The sequence below is a fragment of the Biomphalaria glabrata genome, chromosome 18 (assembly GCF_947242115.1).
Source record: "Biomphalaria glabrata chromosome 18, xgBioGlab47.1, whole genome shotgun sequence".
NCBI classification, from domain to species: Eukaryota; Metazoa; Mollusca; class Gastropoda; family Planorbidae; genus Biomphalaria; species Biomphalaria glabrata.
In genome coordinates, this window is record NC_074728.1 from 14,465,676 (window position 1) to 14,483,636 (window position 17,961).

General features: G+C 37.1%; 1 protein-coding gene across 3 annotated transcripts in view; it reads left to right on the top strand.

The window, feature by feature from the left end:
- Positions 1 to 17,961, top strand: part of LOC106061632 (atrial natriuretic peptide receptor 1-like) — a 637,794-nt gene that overhangs the window by 246,212 nt on the left and 373,621 nt on the right. The window contains exons 1-2 of one of the 3 annotated variants that reach the window (XM_056017420.1): positions 7,032 to 7,423; positions 7,580 to 7,991. The exons of the other annotated variants lie outside the window; for them this stretch is intronic. Of the exons in view, the coding sequence (XP_055873395.1) occupies positions 7,133 to 7,423; positions 7,580 to 7,991 (703 nt within the window). The 5' untranslated portion in view covers positions 7,032 to 7,132. Of the gene's footprint in view, positions 1 to 7,031; positions 7,424 to 7,579; positions 7,992 to 17,961 lie in introns of those variants that run through there. 3 annotated transcript variants of the gene reach the window in all.

Sequence of the window (17,961 nt, forward strand, 5' to 3'; positions counted from 1 at the left end):
TGTTTTCGTCAGCAGAAGACGTTAACAGAACGATAGTTTACAGCTCTGTGGGAAATTCGACCGTTTTACCGCACACAAAACTGGAAGTGCGATTTTATAAGATTTTTAATTTAAAGGAACCTTTTGAATAATGTTTTTACTTGATAAATATTCAAATATGAATTTATAGACCTTAAATACATTGCTAATACTGCCGATTATTTTCCCTAAAAAAAAGATACCTTCAGCAAGTTGCGGCCCAAAGGTTGAGAAAAGCTGAAGGGGCTTTAAGGGTCGCACCAGAACAGAAGACTTTCATATTTAATTGATTTATTTTGTTCTATGCATCTGTATTAAATTTTCGTTTTATTGCAGATCTATAAATAATCGAACAAAGCTTTGAGGTGGGAGACGAAACTTGAACTAGACCTAGAAGTCATCTTAGTTTGTGTAGTTCAAGCTGAACTAGACCTAGAAGTCATCTTAGTTTGTGTAGTTCAAGCTGAACTAGACCTAGAAGTCATCTTAGTTTGTGTAGTTCAAGCTGAACTAGACCTAGAAGTCATCTTAGTTTGTGTAGTTCAAGCTGAACTAGACCTAGAAGTCATCTTAGTTTGTGTAGTTCAAGCTGAACTAGACCTAGAAGTCATCTTAGTTTTGTGTAGTTCAAGCTGAACTAGACCTAGAAGTCATCTTAGTTTTGTGTAGTTCAAGCTGAACTAGACCTAGAAGTCATCTTAGTTTGTGTAGTTCAAGCAGTTCAAGCAAATTGTAAAGATATAAGACCAAAATTAGTATAGAATTTTTAAAAAATCTGAGATTAAGAAAAAGTTTGGGAAAAGGCATCTAGGAAAAATGTATTTTTGCTTAAAACTCATCTCATTGTTCCACTTTTAGACTAAGGTGGGGCAAAAAGCCCCTTCTAAGCATACATTCTTACGAATTATAGATTTTCCAAAACTAATTCTTTCTATAAATAATTGTTATACATTCCTAAAAGAAATTTAAAATGTTAGAACATGTGATATAAGAATGTAATTTTATAACAGATAGGAAGTAAAAAAAATGTTTTGCACAAATTATATAAATTCTCCAGTATAAATTCTCCAGTAAATAACGCCTGCATCTACACCCCCTCCCCCCCCCCCCCCAAAAAAAAAAAAGAATCTGTCCGGGGAATGGGACGAACGCATCCCACGGTACAACCTAGTGCCGACCATTTAATATTTACTAATTATTGAGTTTGTTATTCTTTTTTTTTTAAAGTTGCCTGAAGGATTTTAAAAGAAAATAAAATTCTAGCTTCAGCGTTCTTTGGTAATGAGTTTAACAGTGGATATAGCTGAGTCATTTCATAACATTTACGGATACTAGTTCAATAGCGTTAAGCTGATGTTAGGAAAAAAAGTGCTTAGAACAATTTCTATTTTGAATATTTTTTAGTTTGATTACGTCATAATTCAGACTTAAGTCTATTTAGAATGAACAATGTTATAAACATAAAAATGACTTTAACGTTCATTCAGTATTGCAGCCAAGGTTACCAGTTATGAAGATTTATTAATTTTTGAGAATAAATTGTAATACTATGGCATTTATTCATTATTTTTAGGAAAGTTAGTTCACGTTTATGATATGTTCAGCAGTATTGAGCGTTTAATGTTATAAGCTCAATTTGGAAATTATTTTAAAATATTATGTCTTTAGATTAATGCTACAATACTAATCACATAGATTCTTGGGATTTTGACGCCTAGTTTAACAGTAAAGTGATTTTTAATTTTATTAGGTTTTGAACAATTTCACTTTTAAACTATTTAAAAAGTTTATACGAGAATATTTTGTTTGGGTGTAAAAATGTGAGTAAAATAACCGTTAGTTTTTACTTTATCCTGTACTCAGCAGGAAACTAAAGCCCAGGAATCGATACTTGTTGATTCTGTGAGCACTTCATTAAGGGACAGAGTGACAAATATTGTCAAGTGACTGGGTCTCGTTAAACATCAAACAATGTCATGTGGCTGGGCCACACAAAGCTTAAAGAGGTTTTGTTTTCTTCCAAGAAACTAGCGCTTATAACTTTTTTTACAAATGATAACACATAACACCCTTAGTATTTAACAAATATTTTTTACTAACAAAAAATTGTCATGTCACGATATCACTTTAAGCTTTTAAATAAATAAGATGAATCTCAATAGCCAGTTAAAAGAGTATTCGCTGTATAATATTAATGAAAACTTCAACAAACACTGTACGTATATTGCTATACAATCACTTACAGTTATTATTAATTTATCATGTTGATATTGTAGAAGATGTGTAATTAGACCCATGCATGTATAAGGTTATAGTATCTGTTTGAGAATATTTGGTAACAATGCCACAAGACATTCATAATACATATTAAATCTGGTCTAGTTAAAATATGAAAGAGTCATGAAATACACGAGTAGTCAACATTTCAATACAACCGCAAGTTCAAAGTCTTCACATTTAATAAAGCTTTTAAATTTTTTTAAAAGTCCGAATGCGCAAATATGGCAACATATATACGTATATATATATATGGTCTCGTTAAATTTTGAAACAACATAAGGTAATATAATTACATTAAAATTCGAGACACTTTCTATATCTTGTTCTATGAAAATGGTATGGTTGGCATTATTGCTAACAGAGACTCGCCTGATCATATTAATGTTTTTGGAGTGGCTGTGGTTGTGTTCATTGGCTCTCAAGAGGCCTTACAAAATGACGTTTGTTGACAGAGGTCTTAAGTATCTTTATAGAGCATGAAGTATATCAGGCTCTGAAATAGAAACATAACTTTCAAGGAAATGTACGGATTTATACTGGAATATCATTTTAATATTTTCTAGAAATTTTCAAGAAATGTACATAATTATATCGATTATGAAATAATATTTATGGGACTTAATTTAAACATTGAAAGGTAAACAATAATTTTATTACTTTACTAGCATTACCCATCGACTTCGCCCATTTATTCGTTCTAAGGCGTATATTGTTTATGTTGCCATTGACCCCTCCCTTTATTTTCTTACCTATACCAATAGAATAAATTGAAATGCTCCTTTGGCCTGCTAATTCTAGAATCTACTACATTGAATTGGACCAGCCCATCAATTCGAGTATAACTTCTCAACCCCCCCCCCCTCTCCTCCTTAACAAACAGGCACTATTTCTTTTGCTAGAGAATTCGATTACACAATTTCACTTATTTTACAAACACACACTCTCTCACATACACACACAAACACACTACGCCTTAGAAAATAGCCCTAAATACAATATGAGTATTCTTCGACTTTTAAGCTTTTCATCAAAATTTTTCAATGGTTTTCTGATGCTTTCAAACCTCATCAATTTGTTAATCAAGTGTTGAAAATCATCTTGAGTTTGAATTATTTAGACCGATCTATAAAAAATAAATTATGCGAAAAAAACGATTTAAAAAAAAATAAAGTTTTAGCGCCATTAGGGACTTCAAAACCTGATTCTGATTTAAAGTCTGATGCTCTATCGACTGTGCCAATCGAGTGTTACTAATATTGGGGTACAAAAAGTATAATGTTAAAAACTGAAGCGTAATCTATAATACAAAGTTGAGATCTAGATTAATGGGCCTCATATTTACTGTGACAATTTGTTAGCGCCCCCGAATGGGGAAAAGACGCTATAAGTTTTGTGTGGAAGGTCTGTCCGTCCGTCCGTCCCGTTTAGATCTCGTAAACTAGAAAAGATAGTGAAAATCCGACATCATAGTATTTTAGACTTTTCAAGGTTCTGATGCATCGGCTACTTTTTTTTTTCTGGAAGCGAACAATCTTTTTTTTTAAATCACTTATGCAAGCATTTTTTTTCAAAAAAATACACCACTTTTACTACTATTCACTATTAATAGTAACAAACACGAGAGGCACTTTATAATATGCCACAGATGGAAACCATACAGATGTTACTTCAAAAGATGTGACTATTTACCATTTTTAAACACATTTATGCAATTGGCATCTCATTCATTTGTCAATATTTTTTTTTACATTTGTATTGTTAAGTTATGTAAGTTCTGCTATACTAAGTACTGTATTTACACACCAAAAAATGTTAACTATTTTTTTAAAGAGAAAAAATTTATTTAGTTTGCATTAAAATTTGGACATAATTTAAAACATATAAAAGTTGTTCTTTTTTTTTTTTTAACTTTCAGCAAATACATAGTTCGTATTAAAATAATTAAATTACCCGACAGCACTAGATCTAGATTCATATTCTAGATGCCTTAGTATTTCGATTAATCTAGTTCTATAAAAATCTAGATAAAAATCTAGATCTAGAAACTGGATTTCGTTTTAGATTCTAGATCTATTTGACTTATTATGTCTCCGGGTGAATTTTTTTTTCGCGTCGAAAAGGGGGGGGATGTGTCGGGAAGCCATCAAAAATAAATTTTAACAATATTTTAATACATTTTGTGTACGATTCTATTCCTAAATGTTACATGAGCTAAATAAAACATCTTTTTGAACAATATACATACATATCTTGTTTTTCTCATTCATTGAAACTTTAATTTTGATTTTTCTCAAAATGTCAATTTTACATGGGTATATGTTCTTAAGAATCACTTTTCTCAATAACTATCTAATCAATTATAATAATATTTGGTATACATGTTTAAATATGGTCTTAGCACAGGAGGACAGAAGAAAATGTCATAAAATTTTTAAAGGAAAAGAGTAAAAGACATTTTAATGCACCTCATTCACCAATAGTAAATAAACAACATTTAGCCACGTGGTTCTCTATCTCTTCTATACAAATTACGTAATCCATAAAGGCTGTCACGTCATACGTTTTCTTTTCATTGTTTTATCAATATTATCACTTGGCTAAATGTTGTTTGTTTACGATTGGTAAATGAGGTCTATTGGTTACAATGGCTGAAAACGCTGTCCTCAGAAGAGGGTTAAATTAAAAAAAAAATTTAAAAAAATCTGTATACATTTTTTCAAAATGTCTCTCTGTCATCTTGTAAGGAGATAGGATTCCTATCAATATACCAAATTTCACACCTGTAGCTGTAATGGTTATTTCAGAAACACATTCCTAAAAATGAGGTGAATTGACCCCCCCCCCCTTTTGATGAAAAAAGTTTAATTTCATTAAAAAAGTATTTTTCAGGCATATTATATGTTTCTTTGATCAAATACATCATTTTAATACATTAAATAGCCTAAAATGTTAAAAAAAAATAATAATTTCAAGGTAGCTACCTCCCCTGAAATTTTTCATTGGAAAGAGGTGTATTTTTTTAAAAATCTCCTTGCATTGATAATTTTTAAAATTAGATGGTTCACTTTCGGAAAAGAAAAAAAGAAGCCGTTGCATCGGAACTTTGAATGATCTAAAATATCATGTTGTCCGATTTTCATTTTCTGTCCTAGTTTCTGAGATATAAATCGGACGGACGGACAGACAGACAGGCCACACAAAACTAATAGCGTCTTTTCCCCTTTCGGGGACCGCTAAAAATGTGTAAAGAGTGAAGTGTTTTGTAAATTGGGATGTCTTCAATGAAATTCAAGGGTTATGACTGCTGAAGAGCGTTACGAAGTACAGGGTGTAAACAAATATTTCTGGCGAAATGTGATGTAAAAAGACAAATTTTAAAACTATGAGTAAAATTGGTTTCACAAATTGCTAACTCTTGTTGTAATTGTTCTATTGGGAGTGTGGAAAAACTAAAATGTCAGTGTATATGTATATGTAAATATGAATTAAAATAAATAAAAAGGCAAAGTAAATATTTGATCTATTACGTGATCTCTTCTTTATGACTAGAACTACAAAACGCTTGATAAACTGATCACTGGACGTCAACTCGTGTTCATCTTGTAGGGCATGCTTGTCGGTACCCTCCCCATTCTCCAACTCCTCCCTCCCAGACTGTGTGTGTACATGAGACCAGCCAGTTCAATTGAGTTGATGTCTAGAAGGTTGCTCCTCTTGGTCTAAAGTTTTAGGATGGATAATGTATCAGTGGCTGTTATACGGATAGAGATTGTCATTACATACCTGTGTCTGTATGACTTCATTTTCTTTATAGCTTTACAATACTGATGTCAGCTTTTAAAACGTAGAATTAGAAGATTCACGAATTAATACATGTATTACTTAATTTAAACTTCAGTGATTAATTTCTACCTTCCTCTCTCTCTCTCTCTCTTTCTCACACACCATAGCCAATTACTATAGTAAAAATAAATTGAAAATGTAATTGACTTAATTAATTTTTGACATCGTGAGAAGACATTTTGTAAAGTCGTGTAGGTGACTTTAAACCGGAAGTGTAGCTAACTTTAAAAATCTCTAGGCATTGCCTTGAACCCGTCTGTTGCGTTTTCGAGTAGCGAAATATAAAAATTGAGAATATTTGTGCTACCTTATAGTTTAGGACATTTCTATTTCAATAATTTCGAGTTAACCTGAGGATTGTCAATGAAATATATTCAATATATATTCAATATATACCCAAGCTATCCGAGAGGGAGGAGAACGTAGACTTTTTTCTTTTAATATTGTGTTTATTCGTTACTCTTTAAATTTGTGAAATTATTTTCATTAGAATCATGGAAAGTGTTTTCGGTGTTTATAGTTCATTTGATTGTTCTTTATTCAATTTGAAATCAAGCTGCTAAAATTAATCTCAACAACTGGAATAGAATTAATTACAATCAATAAACATCGTCAACTCGACTTCACAGTTCCCACTCACTTGACACAGACACACACACACTCAGCCACTCAGCTCCACTGCATTCCGTTGACGCTCACACACACACATACACAATCTCTCTTACATTAGATCTTGTTTAAGGATTTGTTTTGTTTTGTTTTGTTTTCGTCATACCTTCAACCGAAATATCCCAAAACAAATGAGTCGCTACTTTCGTGTTTTAGTGTAAGTAGACAATCCTATACATTGAACCCATTGAATCGTCATTTCTACAGTGTCACTCGAATGGATGAATAGTGATGCGTATTATTGCAGTTTGGAAAAGAGACAAGTGTTCTATTTTTATAGGTTGTCAATTCATTTATAATTGGAGTCTATTTTAATCCAACAATGTCCTGGTTTGGTCCTGTTCTTGTTCTGACATTGTGGACTACTCGTCTGAGTTTAGTTCATACAAGACCTCAAGTAACAGAGAACATCCTTAACATCTGTCTTATAGTTCCAGGGAACAATGATAGGATGTTCTCCTTAACAAAAGTCTTTCCGGGTGTTCTATTGGCAGTAGACAAAGTTAAGTTCCAACTTCTTTCTGGCATGGAAGTCAAGGTCAGAGTGGCCGATTCTAAGTGTAGTCCAGTCTATGGCCCAATTAATGCCATTAACTTTTACCGTAACAACGAGGTAAGCAAATTATTTTTCGGGAATTTTTAAAAATTATAGTTTAAACAGTATAAAACACTTTCTCTACACCTCTCTTTATTATTCATAACAATGCGCTCTCTATTTAAATTGTATTTCCAATCGTATGATACTAAACTAGAGTTCCTTATATTTTAGGTGTCAGTATTCATTGGTCCAGTCTGCGACTATAGTTTGGCGCCTGTTGCTCGTTATGCTTCAGTCTGGGACTTGCCTGTCATTTCCCCTGGTGGCTTCGCCCACGATTTGTCACAAAAGCATGGTAACGGTGCTGAATACACCACTCTAACTCGCATAGGTGTGACATTTAACTCACTGGCAGAATTTATGGTGGATTATGTCATAGATAGCCTGAACTGGACACGAGGCTACATATTGTTTGATGTGGACGGCCTGTCTGACGTGATGCCCAAATTTTGTTACTTGGCTGCAGCTAGTATGTTCAATCGAACTAAAGCGCACAATTTTAGATTCGAACACGACTCCTTTAAACCAGAAGAATTAAACTATGACCAAAAACTGAGAACTGGACCAAAACAGGAATTCGCCAGTGAGTGTTTATTATAATTATAGTTTTTAATTTCATTCGCTGTACCAAATTCTCTGTTCATCAAACTGTCATCGTTTTATTATTATTTTTTTTAAATCCCTCAATTTTCATCTTTTCATTTTCATGCCTTTTTTCTCTAGGCTCCATTATTTTGTCCCCGTGTTTTTCCAAATGGCTTTCTCTTTTTGTCAGTATTTTATGGCTTAGAAAAATATTTTTAAAAAAGGGAACTTTTTGTTGTTTGTAGAAACTCTTCGTCGACTTCTTAGGGACCGTCTAATTGGTAAGCTATGCTGGCCGTGCGGTATGCGCACTGGACTATCGTTCGGTCATTTCGATGTGCTAAAAATGACTTGGGTCACACACATTAAGTCTTTTCTCCTTGCACATAAAATATCTACCCTTCCATACAAACTAGATCTAGAACTAGATCTATAGATCTAGAAATGAGATCTATAATTCTAGAAATAGATCTATAGACTTGGATCTAGTTCAAGATCTGGAACTAGAACTATAGATCTAGAACTAGAGCTATAAACCTAGATCTAGAACTAGATCTATATACCTAGATCTAGAAGTATATCTATAGACCTAGATCTACAACTAGATATAGAACTAGATCTAGAACTAGACTAGATATAAAACTATATCTAGATTATTTGTCAAGATTCTAGAACTTGATCTAGAACTAGAAATAGTTCTATATCAGACAGACTATGAAAACTAATAGCGTCCATTCCCCTTTCAGGGGCTGCTTAAGAAAGACACATGCCAAATTTAATTTAAGACGATTATACTTTTAAAAAATTATAACGGTCAAACCAGAGTTTTAAGATATACAGAAACTGTCGATTTTTTAGGAAAATCGTTAGAGCCGTTTTTGAAATTTTAGTCCACTCATCCACCCACCCTGTGACCACTCATCCACCCACCCTGTGACCACTCATCCACCCACCCTGTGACCACTCATGAAGAGTTTGCAAGCTAATAAGAGGGAATGTCAAAACATAGAACTTCTTCGTTTATTTTGTCATTTTGATTCTTTCATCCTATGTAGGACATGTTTTGCTATAAGGCGTTTGAGATATAGATCATAAACAGTTTAGTATAATTAATTAATGCTTTGACCTGCTCCTAAGTTTCGTCTTTGTCGAATTCTACTATGACCTAAAAGTTGCCATGCGCCTGTATTTAATAAAATAAGTTCTCGAACTGCCTATTTTAATCGCATCTAGTACTGTGTCGATACATCAGACTGTAAGTTTTTTGGGGCATAAAGAGACATGAAGTTGTGCGCTAAAATGTTATATGGTAAGTTAAGGCCCAATTAATTTTGTGAAACGTTTTAAAAAAATATTTAGTTGTTTGATTAGATTTCACTGTTTTAAATACTAACAACAAAAGCAGTTAATGTTGTTTTGTTATTATTTTATGTCTTGAGTCTGACTACTGTTTTAGTTAAAAGACACATTTTTTTTAAAGTTAGAGGTTCAAACTTATTCAATACATTAGAATAGCAACATTTAAGCAAATTTTTTTTTCTCAACAAAATAAAAGACAAGTTTTCTAGGTTTTTAATCTTTTTTTTATCAATCTAAATGAAAAGGTTCTTGTATTGAATATTATGTATTAGCTTATTTCGAGTGGTTGTTACAATTCTATAAATAAAGTGAACATCTTTTAATTACCAGTGGCAACGCTCCCTAACCCATTTTGGGCTGACCTCTTACTATTTACTAGTAAGCTTCAGTGTATACTTGTTCTGTAAATAGGGAGACCGTCTGAGTCTATCTAAATGGTCAGTCCAACAGGATAGAGTTAATTGAATACTCTGGGCCTCGTGATGACTTTGTCAAACTTGTGACCAGTCAAATGAAAGGTTAGGATGATACAAATAGATAGTACAAACAAATGTAGCCAGATGTAAAGATAAAAGTGAATCTAAAATAGAGTTCTATTTAACAACAATGTGTCCTCATAGTTTGTTTTCTTTTTACTTTATAACTGCAAAAGTTCGAGGTTTTAAAAAACTTCTGAGGAATTTAGTTCAATTTTTGGCTTCCTTTTGTAGTACTTCAATTTTGTGTGTATTTTAGTACAATTGAATTATATGTATTTGTAAGATGTGAAAAATACATATAAATATTAATTAATTGTGTGTTTTCTAGTACAGTTTAAAGTAAAAGTTAAAACATTTTTTATAAGGTTAAGAATGCACTTTGTATGTAAATGTTACTCATATTTATACAACGCTTATAATAGATTTGATTTGATTTTTGATTTGAGGCACATCGGCACAATTTAGGCCATGTCGTGCCTGCAGTCCCTTAAGGATCCCTCTCTCTCTAAATAACAAGGGCCAGATTCTATACAGTCATACCATTAAAATCAAGGTCTATTCACAGTTAAAATAGTAAAGGTAGTAAAAATTTAAATATTTGGTAAAAATCTAATGTAAATAGTGCATGTTCACAAATTCATAAATCAGATCTTCGTAGATAGCCCCACTTCCCGGATAAAGCCCAGTACCTTCCCAGGGTCGACATTATCAAATAGTGTATTTAAATTAGTGGCTCTAAAATATTTCGCCCTGACATCCTGGTATCTGGGGCAATCAACGAGGATATGTTCCACGGTGAGGCGAGAGTCACAGTACTCACAAAGTGGGGGCTCCTCTCTCTTCAGTACAAAAGAGTGCGTGATGTAGGTGTGGCCAATCCTAAGTCTTGACATGGTCGTGCTACCACGCCTTGTCAGACCCTTAGATGTGGGCCGCCACCTGACATCCGCCACAATCTGCCTGAGTTTACTGTGAGTCTCAGCCTCCCATCGGTTCTGCCACTCTCGATAGGTGGCAGAGGCAATACTTTGTCTCAGGTCCGAGTAGGGAATTTGGGTTCCTGACACCGCATGATTTAGGGCTCTCTTTGCTTCTCTGTCTGCGGCTTCGTTTCCCTCAATGCCAACATGGGAGGGGACCCAGATGAAGGTGACATCCCTACGGTCGGCTGTTATTTGGTCCAACAGCTTCAGGCTCTTATGTACCAATGGGATGTCAGTCTTCATCCGCCCCAAAGCTTGCAATGCAGATTTGGAGTAAGAGCAGATTATAAATCCCTCCTTTCTGATGCTTTTACGGCCATAATATTGCGTGCAATTCGGCCGTAAAGATGGAGCAGCCATCGGGGAGTCTACGGGAGATTGTTTTGTTCCGAAAGGAGCAGGCACACGCGACCTTTCCCTCCATTTGGGATCCGTCTGTGTAGATGGTGCCACAATCTCCGTAGCTCTCCTGCAGTTCCCTAAAGTGGACTTGTAGTATGCTTGGGTCTGTATTTTCTTTTTTGAAATTGAGGAGGGATAAATTTAATTTGGGTTTATTCATTAGCCAAGGAGGGTTCTGAGGGGTTTCTATTTTAGAGATTTGGTCAATGGGTGGGGTTAAATTTTGGATGGGTTCTCTCATTCGAAGGCCCAACGGCTGTATGACGTTAGGCCTTCGATTGTATAATTCTACCTCTGTGGGGTTAAATATGGAATCAAAAGCAGGGTTCGTGGGGTTGGATTTTAGCTTGACTATATACTGCATTGCAAGCTTTTTCATTCTTATATCCATGGGGAGTTATCCAGTCTCCACATGGAGACTTGGGATAGGTGATGTACGAAACGCGCCGAGACAGAGACGCAGGGCAGCATTTTGTATTGGTTCCAGTATTTTTAGGTACGACTTCCTTGCTGCTCCATATATTATGGATCCGTAGTCTAGCTTGGATCGAATTAGACTCCCATAGAGCAGCAGCAAGGTATTTCTGTCAGCTCCCCAGTCCGTATGGCTGAGTACTCTTAGTATGTTTAATGACTTTTGGCATTTCTTCTTAAGTTCCTAAATGTGGGGGAGAAAATTAAATTTGGAATCTAAGGTGAGGCCTAAAAATTTTGTAGTTTTCACGACAGGGATCTTCTTTTTGTGTATAAATAGTTCAGGGTCTGGGTGTAGTCCCCTTAGATTACAAAAATGCATACTAACTGTTTTGGAGTCTGAGAATTTGAAACCATTATAGTTTGCCCAACCCTGAATTTTGTTTAAACATAACTGTAATTTCCTTTCTAAGGTGTTCATGTTTTTCCCATAAGTAAGAATGACAAAGTCATCAACATACAAAGAGCACTCTATGCCAGGGGACAGCGCATTTAGGATGCTATTTATTTTAATGTTGAACAGGGTGACTGACAGAATGCTGCCCTGGGGTACACCCATTTCCTGGTCATGAGTGTCAGAAGCGGAGTTGCCCACTCGAACCTGAAATTTTCGATCTTTCAGGAATTCCTCCACAAAACGGGGGAGCCGTCCCTTAAGCCCCATAAGCGCCAGGTCACGTAGAATGCCATGTTTCCAGGTTGTGTCATAGGCCTTTTCTTTATCGAAGAATACAGCTACTAGATGTTCTCTTCTGAGTAATGCATTTCTAATATAAGCTTCCAGCCTTACCAGGTGGTCAGTTGTTGTCCGCCCCTGCCGGAAGTAGTTTGAGATCACTTTATTCCTTTCCAGGTACCAGACCAGCCTACTGTTAATCATTCTTTCCATGGTTTTGCAGATGCAGCTTGTTAGTGCTATTGGTCGATAGTTAGCTGGGTCAGAGCCGTCTCTTCCCGGTTTAGGTATCGGTATAACTGTGGCTTTCCTCCAGCTGTTTGGGAAAGCGCCTGTTTGCCACACACAGTTATAGACCCCTAGCAGGACTGCCAATGAGGGTGCTTGAGGAACTGGTAATGGATTTCGTCTTCTCCAGGCACTGTGTCATGTGACTTGTCCAGCGATTCCCTCAGTTCCTCAAGCGAGAACGGTTTGTTGTAGTCTTCATTGTTCTCTGACCTGAAATCAATGGGGTGTCTTTCCTCTCTGGTTTTGACTTTTTGGAACTCTGGCGTGTAGTGTGCAGTGGATGATTTTTCTGCTATTGAGGATGCAAGGCAGTCAGCTATTTCTCTGGGGGACGTTGCTTGCTAGCAAAGGTATCAGCTGGGTTCTGTTCATGGAGGATATTTTCTGTGATATCCTCGGAGCATCTTTTTTTGGAATTGTTCCCAATCGGCCTTATTCAGTTTCCACCGCTGAGGTCGTCCCAATGAAGGCAGATTGTTAGTAATGATGATTGGGAAGTGATCACTTCCCCGTAGATCATTGCTAACTGACCATTTAAAATCGTCCAGAAGTCCGGGGACGCATACGGTGAGGTCAATGCATGTGAGTGATCCAGTTCCTGGGTGCAAGTAGGTCGGTGATGCATCATTAACTATGCATAAATCATGTTGGAGGAAGATATCCTCCAGCATACGACCTCTTGTGTCGGTATTGTTGGATCCCCACATGGTGTTATGGGCATTGAAATCTCCAAGGATTAAATAAGGCCGGGGGAGTTGTTTCAATAGGTCCTCCATGTCTGTTCGGTTTAATGGAGCGCCTGGTGGTAGATACAGGCTGCAGCAAGTGATAACCTTGTGAAGGGTTATCCTAGCTTCTACGGCCTGTAGTGTGGTCTGTAGTTCTACCCTCTCATGGGGGATGCTATCCTTCACAAGGATACAGACTCCACCTGATGCTCTCTCTGCATCCTCAACATTCTTGCTATAAGCACGGTAGCTTCGGAAGCTGATGCAATCTTTCAGAAATGTTTCCTGTAAGCAGACAGCTACAGGAGTCTCAGAGTCCATCAGTAGCTGCATTTCCTCGTAATTGGCCTTGAGGCCTCTACAATTCCACTGTACAATTCTGGAATCCATGGCTTATTCTAGATGGCCTACTTGGAGCTATTTGGCCTTGGGAGGCCCCCGGAGGGGTTTCCCTTTATTCCAGTGACCTTGGTCATTTTTATTCTTGGGTTTGGATGGAGAGGAGGACAACCCCCTTTTGGGGGAAGTCTTTCTCTCTGGAGAGGGGAGATCCCTTTGGTTAGAGCGGAGGTCATTTCCTCCTCTCTCGCCTCGGGCATCCTCTCCGCTTTGATTTTTCCCCTTAGGGAGTTGGTCAACCTCTAATTAGGTAGAGGTTGGGGTGTCTGGCTGGGTTCTCTGAGGAGAACCTGTGTCAGACATGATGTCTCCGGGTTCTCCCGGAGTATTGGTTTTGACATGCTGCTCAGTCTCCATGCTCTCATCAGCGAGCACAGAGAACCTGTTCTTTAGCATGACAGCAGGGCTTTCTTGTTTCTTCAGAGGTGTGTTCTGGGGTGGTGGGGTCAATGTTTCCGTCTGTGTGGCTATGGATCTTCCTATCTTAGCAACAGCCTGGGCGTAGGTCTTTGTCAAGCCGAATTGGCCCTAGGGTAGGGCCAGTACAGCCGATTTCGCCTGGCTGAAGGTACATCCATTTCTTGCCTTGTACTCCTGCACGGCAACCTCCTGTTTCCACACAGGGCAGTCCTTGGAGTAAGCTAAGTGGCCAGCTTGACAGTTTGGGCACTTGAACTGGGCTGTGCAGCCCTTGTCCTCATGACCTTCTCCAGCACATCTGGCACACACAGTGTTCCTTTTGCAGACTGCCGCGCCGTGTCCATAACCCTGGCACTTGAAGCACCTCATGGGGTTAGGTATGTAGGGCCTCACTGGAACTCGTAGGTATCCTGCCTTCACATACTCTGGCGGTGTCCTAGTTCCGAATGTGAGGATAATAGTGGCGGTTTTGACCTCCTCACCATCTCTGCGCCTGGTAATGCGCCGGGCATGGGTGACTCCTTCAATGCCCTCCACTATTTCCTTCTCGGAACATTCCAGTAGGTCCCTAGAGCTGATTACACCTCTGCTGGTGTTCAGACTCTTGTGTGGCATGACTTCCACTTGGAGATCACAGAGTCTTCTGCATCTTAAAAGCCCATCAGAGTGTGTCTTGCCATCTACTTCTACAAGAAGTTCCATTGATTTGTGTAGCTTAGACACACTCTTGGGCTCTCCCACTACTGACTTGAGTCCCTTATAGATAAGAAAAGGGCTCAGCTTTGTCAGACTTTTCACCTCCTCTGTGCACCTGACCACCAAAAATGATGGCCAGGTAGTACAGCTTTTTGTGGCCTCCTCCTTTTTTGCCTCAATGCGGCGTCTCTTGCCAAGACTTAAATCTGGGGCAAGTAGTTTGTTGGGTTTTTTTTTGTCCATGTATATTCTTGTTTATTCGGCACCTGTGCTCCCCACCCGCCATCGAGTCCAACAATGAGACGGGCCATTCGGAAGTCCAGAATGAGCCCGCCAGGGCTACACAGGTGCTATACTCAGTCAGCTGCTGTATCGGACACATGCTGTCCGATACAGCAGCTCCCTGATTGACCCTCCAGCCACCGCCCTCTTCGACCTATGCTGGTAGCTCGGCATGATCAGCCGATTGACCCAGAGCGGGCCATCTGGGCCTCAGGTCTAGGGGAACTTGGAGCCAAAGTATTGTGTTGTGGTGGTTTATCCTCAGATAGCCACCACTTAAACACCAGGATCTCTTTATCCCCCCTTACCCGTCGCAGTCCACGGCAAACGGACTGGTCTATGACGTAGTGGGATATTTAGAGATAAGGAAACAGAGTGATGATCAATGAAGGCAGACTTAGGAAAAGAGGAGGCAGACACAATGATAGAAAAGAAGTAGGGCACTTTTGAGCTCCAAAAGTGCTAAGGAAAGAGGAGCGCAGTTTAACGTCATTTCTCGGGACGACGCTTATAATAGTTAGCTTATAATAGTTATACCAACTCACTGTCTTTCTGGTAAAACGTTTGTACACCTATTACTTCGACACCCAATCTCGGATCATGCTGAAATTTTGCACAATTATTTTTTTTTATCTACAACACAAGAGTAAAAAAAAGATAACTCAATTAGTTAATAAACTATTCGTAATTAATTATTGTGTTTGGTATCTCAAACAAGGGAAAGAAATTGTATTTGACTGAAATGGTGGAATAAGCTGAATTAGTCCCCTTTCTAGGTCACCGCTTTAAAGTTTAAAACTAGCAATAGATAATTATAAAACCTTCTATTTTCCAAAGCAATCGAATTTTGCAGTAACAATAGTTTGTTTATAAGGAGTCTTGAGCCCTAAATTCGTATTCAGGTCGATATCATGTTTTTTTTTAAATATAAATTCATTTAAAAAGCGATTACGATAACATTGACACGGATACCCCCTTCCCTCTCCACCCACCCCTTTGCCAACTTGTTCAGACAAGTTATAGGATCATGGCGTATTGAGAAAGTTACAAACATGAAACTGCGCTAATCAAAAACAATTGATAGAAATATTTCTAATCACACAGATTTATTTTTGTTAGTCTACATCTATAACAAATTTAATTACATGACTGATCCAAATCAATTGATACATCTACGCTTAGTATAGGATTTGTTGTTTTGTTGTTTTACCAATCTGTGCTTAAACTGTCAAAAAATTATAATAAAAAGCTAAACAAATATAACATTTTTATTTTATTGTCAAAACATCGCAAAAATCTAATTATCGATAATAGGATGATTCTGATCTTTTTTTAAATTTAAACAAGTTAACGCCAAATAATGGTTTAAAAAATTGATCTTTGGACTTTTTTTGTGTTATAACCAACCCTCGAATTGGTGTAAGCGCTATCCGCTTTTCGGAGATCCCGTTGGATCTCTAACTAACCTTTGCCCCGGGGACCCACGGGGGGAGGGTGTCTGAACATAACCACCTTAATGTCATTTTACACTCGCTGCTCATTCATCAGTAGCAAGCAACCAGTACCCTCGGCCACCCTAGTGAGAGCAGGGTGTTCACGTGGCGATCACGACGAGGCGGTTTGGAGTGCTGAAGCCCAGTACCTACATTCGAACCATTGCTGAGCAGCTGCTGTCCTCTACAGGTAGAGACCCTGCAAGCAACTGCTAAGATAAGCAAACGAACAATAAGGACAATCTGACAAAGCACCTCCAATCGATGATGCTAAATATGCATGCCAGTTCATGTACATTTAGCTGCACATTGTAAACTACCACCCTTGTAAATAACTGTATTCATCTCTCCTTCGTTGCCTGATGTTTTGCTTTGTTCCTGTGAGCGTTAAATCTCTTACTGATGTCTTAAATATTCTAACTAAATGAATCAAGAGAATGACATAATTGATTCACGGTCATATATATATATATAGGGCTACAATACATACACTACGGCCTAAGTTAGTACCCAAGGAACATTCATGCCAAGTTTTATCAAGATTGGTCAAGCGGTTTTGATTTCAATTCGTCAGATACATACACACATACATACATACGCCTTACTTTATACTTTATAGTATACTAGCCTGACATTACACGCGGCCTGCGGGCCTAAGTTTGTGTTTAGTGATCTAGTAGATTGGTTTTAGATATATGTTAAACTTAATTAATGATCCTTTCAATTTTTTATCTTTTTCGCTACGAAAATAAAATTAGTTTTGCGAAAATGGGTTTACCCGAAGCCGATACATACATATCTATTAAAAACGAAAAGAGCGATAGCTTTGTTAAATGAATGGGATTATAAAGTAAACAATTAAAGGAATTAATTTTTAGTATGTGATTCATGAATGAATATAGATCTAGGCCAATCTCAAATCGGCTTCGCAGCTTTCGTAAACGGATGAGTCGAATGTATTAAAAATGCTTTAGAAAACCAAATTTGAATGTTAATTTGATCAAAATATGAAATGAATGGACTATAATTAGTATGTTCATGTGTTAAAGTATAAAACTGTCTGTGCGAAGAGAAGTTTAATCATCTTAGAGTTCAATTTGAGTTTTAGATCTAGGTATGGAAAGATGTGTATTGTCTAATTCTAGAATGCTCGTCACGAAATCTGTAGTCACAGATATAAGGAACCAATTTATGTAAAAAAAAAATGGTTTTGAAGCACAAATTTGAAGGTTAATTTTATTATATAATGAAATGAATGGACCTTCTTTTGTATTTTCATGTGTCAA